At 41.1% G+C, this 7,932-nt stretch overlaps 1 protein-coding gene across 1 annotated transcript; it reads left to right on the top strand.

The window, feature by feature from the left end:
* Positions 1–534: 534 nt before the first annotated feature.
* psmg4 (proteasome (prosome, macropain) assembly chaperone 4) lies at positions 535–5,400 on the top strand. The gene is made up of 3 exons (XM_083911124.1): positions 535–776; positions 3,692–3,767; positions 5,030–5,400. The coding sequence occupies exons 1-3, from the start codon at positions 600–602 to the stop codon at positions 5,149–5,151; spliced, it is 375 nt and encodes a 124-aa protein (XP_083767250.1). The 5' UTR covers positions 535–599; the 3' UTR covers positions 5,152–5,400.
* Positions 5,401–7,932: the final 2,532 nt, after the last annotated feature.

The raw sequence follows: 7,932 nt of genomic DNA, 5'->3' as shown, positions 1-7,932 counted from the left end.
TCTATCTATCCGTCTATCTATCTATCCGTCTATCTATCTATCTATCCATCCATCCATCTATCTATCCGTCTATCTATCTATCTATCTAACCAACCATCCATCCATCCAACCATCCATCTATCCGTCTATCTATCCATCCATCCATCTATATATCCACCATTCATCTATCTATCTATCTATCCATCCAACCATCTAACCAACCATCTATCTATCTATCCATCTAACCATCCATCCATCCATCCAGCGCACCATCTATCTATCTATCTGTCTGTCTATCTGTCTGTCTGTCTGTCTATCCATCCATCCAAGGTGCAAAGCTCTGTGTTGCTGTATATATATATACATTAAAGAATAACTAGTATTCATACATATAGTTTATTGCACAATGACACAATAAATATTATGAGACTTATAAGAAAATATTATTTAAATGTAAAATATAGCATCCGTCTCTGAGATCAGTTGTTCTGGCTCCTGCTCATCTGAGCGTTTGACGATCGATTGCTTTGGTCTGGGATCTTCCTCACACCCGGAAGTAGCTCGCTTGTGTTTGTAGCGGCTAACAGGTTAGCACATGTTCAAACCCTCAACCAAACAAGATGAACAACGGGGAAAACGGAGCGGGGTTTGAGGCCATGGCCGTGCACAACTTCTCCGAGAGGATCCTGGAGCAGCTGGTCCACTTCCACGTGATGAAGTTCAGCGGCGGGTTCTTCCTGTGGGTCGGTTCGAGTCCGGTTCTGTCCAACCTGGCGGTGTCCATGAGCAGCAGATACGTGAGTGGACGCAGTGCAGCTAACGTTAGATGCATTTACTCAAGGAGGTCCTTGAACGTCACATCTTAGAGATAAATATCGTGCTTTTTACGCCACTAATGTTGTTTTCTGACAGCTTTAGTGACTTTACGGCTGCTGCAGATACTTGGAAACACACTTTTGTATTTTAATGTGTTTTAAAGGTTTAAAAGGTTAATTAAGTTGCTTTTAAAGGCTTTAAATCGAGCTTAAACTACAGTGTAAATGATACCAAAGTGGGACATTTAGTTGTCTTTTGTTTTGAAGTCACATGTAAAAATATAAGAAACCGGAAATTATCTAAATATTTTGCTATTCTTTTCAAAATAAGAGATTTGTTGAATTAGAAATGTTTGCACATATATTGTGTTGTCCACTTATGTGTCATGCTGTGTTGAAGTTTGGGGAAATGCATGTAAAACAGATATAGACACTTTAATGAAACAAATGTATACATTATTTTTATAATACAGCAGTTATTTTTAAGAGAAGAAATTCCTTTATTAGTGCCACAAAGGGGAAATGTCCTTATTACAGCAGCAAACATAGAAGACGTATCAATAAGAAACAATAAATTGCAGAAAAATATGAACAATATAAACACAGGGAAATATAAAATATAAGAATAACATGAAGAATAAATACAATATTTTAAATTCACACAAAGGCGCAGAGGAAAATGTTACTATTGCACATTGAGATTGAATTCACCGGAGCTAAGTTGGTGAACATTTTAGTGCAGTTATTGCAATAAGTAGATATCAAAAATATACAGAAATAATACAAAATATACACACAATTGTTTCTTCCGATCCGATACCGATACCTGATACCTAATACCGATCCGATCCTGCTGTTGAATGAATGAAGCGTAAACCTGTCCATGTGAGTGAAGGCATCAGGCTCGACATAAACATTTAGCCTTGGTAAAAAAAAAAGGTAACAAATTAACACAGATATGTTTACTCAAGTAGGTCCTTGAACGTCACATCTTAGAGATAAATATCGTGCTTTTTACGCCACTAATGTTGTTTTCTGACAGCTTTAGTGACTTAAATCACTTCTTCTTACGGCTGCTGCAAATCCTTGGAAACACACTTTTGTATTTTAATGTGTTTTAAAGGTTTAAAAGGTTAATTAAGTTGCTTTTAAAGGCTTTAAATCGAGCTTAAACTACAGTGTAAATGATACCAAAGTGGGACATTTAGTTGTGTTTTGTTTTGAAGTCACATGTAAAATATAAGAAACCGGAAATGATCTAAATATTTTGCTATTCTTTTCAAAATAAGATATTTTTTTGAATTAGAAATGTTTGCATATATATTGTGTTGTCCACTTATGTGTCATGCTGTGTTGAAGTTTGGGGAAATGTATGTAAAACAAATATAGACACTTTAATGAAACAAATGTATTCATCATTTTTATAATTCATCACTTATTTTTAAGATGAGATGTTCATTTATTAGTCCCACAAAGGGGAAATGTCCTTATTACAGCAGCAAACATAGAAGAGGTATCAATAAGAAACAATAAATTGCAGAAAAATATGAACAATATAAACACAGGGAAATATAAAATATAAGAATAACATGAACAATAAATACAATATTTTAAATTCACACAAAGGCGCAGAGGAAAATGTTACTCTTGCACATTGAGATTGAATTCACCTGAGCTAAGTTGGTCAACATTATAGTGCAGTTATTGCAATAAGTAGATATTAAAAATATGCAGAAATAATACAAAATATACACAAAATTGTTTCTTCCGATCCGATCCCATACCTGATACCGCTCCGATCCTGCTGTTGAGTGAATGAAGCGTGTACCTGTCCATGTGAGTGAAGGCATCGGGCTTGACATAAACATTTAGCCTTGGTAAAAAAAAGGTAACAAATTAACACAGATACGTTTACTCAAGGAGGTCCTTGAACGTCACATCTTAGAGATAAATATCGTGCTTTTTACGCCACTAATGTTGTTTTCTGACCGCTTTAGTGACTTTACTCACTTCTTCTTACGGCTGCTGCAGATCCTTGGAAACACACTTTTGTATTTTAATGTGTTTTAAAGGTTTTAAAAGTTAATTAAGTTTCATTAAGTTGCTTTTAACTGCTTCAAATTGAGGTTAAGCTACAGTGTAAATGATACCAAAGTGGGACATTTAGTTGTGTTTTGTTTTGAAGCAACATGTAAAAATATAAGAAACCGGAAATGATCTAAATATATTAATATTCTTTTCAAAATAAGAGATTTGTTGAATTAGAAATGTTTGCATATATATTGTGTTGTCCACTTATGTGTCATGCTGTGTTTAAGTTTGGGGAAATGCATGTAAAACAGATATAGACACTTTAATGAAACTTCAGAAAAGAGTTTTTGAATTACAAATAAAGCTGGTTGTTGAATCCACTCACCAATATTTTTGTTATCGAGTCCTGTACCCTAAAATTTTTAGATATTGTTTATTTAAAAAAAATGGAAATGCTGTTTGAGGTTAGGACTGAAAGCCTTCCTGTTTCTATTCAATATTCTTTTTAAAGTAAGTGAATGAAACTTTAATTTAAGAGGCTTGTGCATCTTTGAAGCGTGTAAAGTGAGAACAAATGTTAAATCCAGATGTTTTTAAACTTCCGATCCAATCCGATACCTGGGCTGAGCACATCGACAGATACCTTAAACCGATCCGACAGCAGCGAAAATAAATGAATAACACTTCCACGTAAAGTGCCCTGCAAACAGGTACTTTAAAATGTAATATAAAATATAGCAGCTGCATGAAACCCAGCAAACAACGGCTTAAATAACTTGTTAGAATTGTTAGTTGAATGGTTAGAGTCTTGTGGGTGTCAGACAGAGATGACTAAACGTCTGTTCTCCTTTTTGTTTTGTTTGCAGGATTCGATGCCTTTATCTACGTTAGTGATGGGGGACCCATCCAACACTGCTCCAAACTCACTGGCACAGAGATTAGGTAACGATGAGTGACTCTACATGAATGTATGGCTTTCGTTATTAACGCTAGAGTCTGAAGTTATAAGTTATTAAAAGGCTGAAAGGTTCCCCCCGTGACCCCGACCCCAGGATAAGCGGTTGAAGATGAATGAATGAATGAATGAATGAAATAAATGTTCTTTTCAGATGTCATGTGGTTATAAATATGTAGATATTAAAGATGCTTCCTCTCTTTTATTAGAAACCAATTCTAATCAACTTAACTGCTAATGAGTCTCCAAATCCTGCTGTTGTTTTATTTGTTATGCGTTTTGCCCTCCTTCAAGGCAGCTGCTGACCTCCGCTCACTTCAGTGTATTCATTCATTCATTCATCTTCAACCGCTTGTCCCTGTCGGGGTCGTGGGGGGCTGGAGCCGATCCCAGCTGACATCGGGCATGAGGCGGGGTACACTCTGGACAGGACGCCAGTCTATCACAGGGCACATAGAGACGAACAGAGACAGACAACCATTCACACCTACGGGTGATTTAGAGTCATCAATGAACCGAACACCTGCACGTCTTTGGACTGTGGGAGGAAACCGGAGAACCCGGAGAAAACCCACGCAGACACGGGGACAACATGCAAACTCCACACAGAAGGGCCCCAGCCAGGATGCGAACCAGGAACCTTCTCGCTGTGAGGCGACAGTGCTAACCACTACATAGGTCATAATTAGGTCGTCCTTCACAGTAAACATCACGCCTGCTTTAAGTGCTGTCAGAGTGTTAATGCAGCTGCATGTGTGGACTCATTTTATGTAAATATAGCGATAGCTCAGACAAAGCCCTGAATACAAAATGACACTAAAGTAAAGAAAATCAAAGTAAAAGTGCTCATTATGCAAAATGGCTCCTTCCACAGTTTTATATTTCTGTTTATCACTTACAAATACACGGTGGTGTGGTGGTTAGCACTGTCGCCTCACAACAAGAGGTTCAAATCCCGGCCCTTCTATGTGGAGTTTGCATGTTGTCCCCGTGTCTGCGTGGGTTTTCTCCGGGTTCTCCGGTTTCCTCCCACAGTCCAAAGACGTGCAGGTGTTCGGTTCATTGATGACTCTAAATCACCCGTAGGTGTGAATGGTTGTCTGTCTCTGTTCGTCTCTATGTGTCCTGTGATAGACTGGCGTCCTGTCCAGGGTGGACCCCGCCTCACGCCCGATGTCAGGTGGGATCGGCGGTTGATAGCGGTTGAAACTCAAAGTGAAATAAATGTGTTTTTCTGTCCGTTTCGCAGCGAAGAAGACCAAAAAGCAAGTGTTTGCGAGTTACAGTGTTCCCATGACGGACTCCAACCTCAGTCTCTTGGTGGAGAACAGGATCAAAAAGGAGCTGGAGCTTCACCCTGAACACTTTTGAACACTTTTGCAGGACTGAGGACATGTAGGAAGACGAGCATCACCGAGGAGCAGGTGCTTCTCTTTCTTCTTCTCTGCACTCGCTCCTTCTTTTTGATACTGTACCCGTGCTCCGACACAAGGACCACACACAGTCACATCAAGTGTTCTTTTATTGACATAATAAATTAAGTGGTTTATTATCAAAACATGTAGGCCTATGGCTTTTTGTACAAATGCATCATATTAAAAAAATAACACTTAGAAAACAGCATTAGTGGTTGAGTTCTTTTCTCTGTGTTTAACTGTTGGAAACATACAAACTATTAAACCATACAGGTGTTCAACGTACGTGCTGTTTACTGAGTATGGTCTAAAAATGGAGGATCCGTGGATTCAGGTATATATGGATGAGAAATGTTGCATGGGATGGTTTACCTATTCAGTTTGCTTATACTCTATAAAAGGCTGATGATCCGTACATTATGAATGAACGGTACATGTTCACATACCGTCACATGGTTACGCGGTCCTAAGGGATACGCACGTAGTAAAGTGTATAAACGTACACTAATCACAACTAGGCCAGCTCTGCGCAGACGACGCTGCTCTATTCTAATCTTCACAAAACGTTGATTTCAAAAAACTGTAAAACATTGTGCTTTCCGGCTAGAGTTACACATCCTAGGAGCGGGATTACGACATGACCACGGTACAGGGGACGAGGAGCGAGAGTTGGAGAGGAAATATTTGCTAATTGAAGGAACGCTTCACCCTCAAAATGACCACTTGTGTATAAGTTAATTGCCAGGTGCTGCCTTGAACTCATGAAGTCAAACTTGGTTTTGTCGCATGCCTCCAAGTTGAACAACGAATCTAAAAACGGAGGAAAACCTTGGTGAACAAAGGTCGCCCTCCCACTGTCCTCCCGTCCCGTGCCCCATGCTTTAGGGTCCTTGCCCCCCCCCTCCAGCCCCGTTTGTACTCACACTACCTGGGCCTCGGAGAATGCTTCTTGCTGCCTATACGTCATCACGCCGTAACACGTCACACGCATTGATGACGTCATGGCGATGCGTGGCTTTGTTTACAAATCTTTCCGTAGACCTCTGAGTTTTTGTGCGTCTTGTCGACTGTTTTTGAATCTTTTCATCGACCAAATCTGCAGTAAACACTCCACCTCCGCATCACACCAACGTGAACCTTTCGCCGCCATTGTTGTTGTTGTTTAATGTCCTCGCATGGTCCGTCCCTCTATTTACTATGTCCGAACAGGCGCACATAAATGACAGAACCGCCGCACGTACACGTGTGCACGCTCGTCTCTCCTCTCTCAGACGGGCCGTGGACGGCCAGCTGACCACAGTTATGCACGGAGCGGTTGCACTCACACTGGTCAAACGCACTAGGCTTGACCCGAAAAACCTGTTGTGGCACGGTGCGGAAGGACAGTGTGAGTGCGCCCTAATAGATCTCATATATCCTAATCGCCTATCATTCATTCATTCATTCATTCATTCATCTTCATCCTCTTGTGGGGGGCTGGAGCCAAATCCCAGCTGACATCGGGCGTGAGGCGGGGTCCACCCTGGACAGGACGCCAGTCTATCACAGGACACATAGAGACGAACAGAGACAGACAACCATTCACACCTACGGGCAATTTAAGAGTCATCAATTAACCGAACACGTCATCTGACAACGATTTAGCCTCTGGAGGCAGCAGCTAATATTTGGAGCTTTCTGGTGGAGCCGGAGGATGTCCGGTCCAAGACTTCCTCCTCCGAGCGGCAGTTATTGTTTACAGTCTGACGAGCGACTTGAGACCTGAAAATATTGTTGGGTTTAAGAGACGACGTCTCTATAAACTGACATCTGCATACGAGGGCAGATAAAGGACATAAAGCTAATGCTGCTTGGTGTGTTTTCAGCATTAGGGTTGTGAAGCGCTGAATATATGACTGGATGATTAAACTGCACGGGTCGTGTGGGAGTTTGTAATAGGAACTGGGGTCCTTCGATAAGAGCGTTCACAGTGGAGGCATTCAACCAAAGCAAAGTCTTCTTCATGAACTTTAAGCAACATTTAGTCAGTGACTGATCTACAAGCGGTCGTTTTGAGGGCGAGGTTTTCCCTTTAAGGAGGTATTTCAAACAAAAGAAAGTCGCCCTTGGCAGCGTGACAAAATAAATACTGGTTTTCTTCAATGACATTCTCTGTTTCGTTTCAAATGCACAGAGCCGTTATGATAAAGCCATTTAAACGCTGAGATGCATCATAAGACATACAGCAGTGCGCTGACTGCTCACTAATGTCCGTTCAACTCTCACATTTGATCAGCATCGCCCGCAGTCTCTACAGGCTACACGCACAGTCCGCCAAAGGTCTCCGGCTGTTCGTCACACCAGACAACCATCATACACCCTCACTGACGGCGGTGACGCTCGCTTTAAAAATCAGTGTCTACACTGAGCTCATCTCTGAGGATAAAGTGCCACGTTGGACTTCTAGTAGAGGGACCACAACTAACGAGGAGAAACACGTAAAACTGTGCCCTTTTCATGCAAAGAAGAGTGGTAGTGGTTTAGCCAATCCCTGGGTCTCCAACGCGTCGGCTGCAAATCACAAACACTTGATTGTGTCTCTGACATTTAGTGCAAAATAACTTTTAAAGAATCATAAGATGCGGTGAAATCCTCTCTCAGCGAGTCGAAACTACAGAAAACTACGAGCAGAGCAAACCTTATTGAAAGCTAGTCCGCTCTGCTTTTCCCGCCCCCTCGCTCGCCTGCGTCTTTCACC

The sequence above is a fragment of the Echiichthys vipera genome, assembly GCF_963691815.1.
Source record: "Echiichthys vipera genome assembly, chromosome: 3".
Classification (NCBI taxonomy): domain Eukaryota; kingdom Metazoa; phylum Chordata; class Actinopteri; order Perciformes; family Trachinidae; genus Echiichthys; species Echiichthys vipera.
Note: the sequence above shows the minus strand (reverse complement) of the source record. Positions and strands in the feature narration are given on the sequence as shown.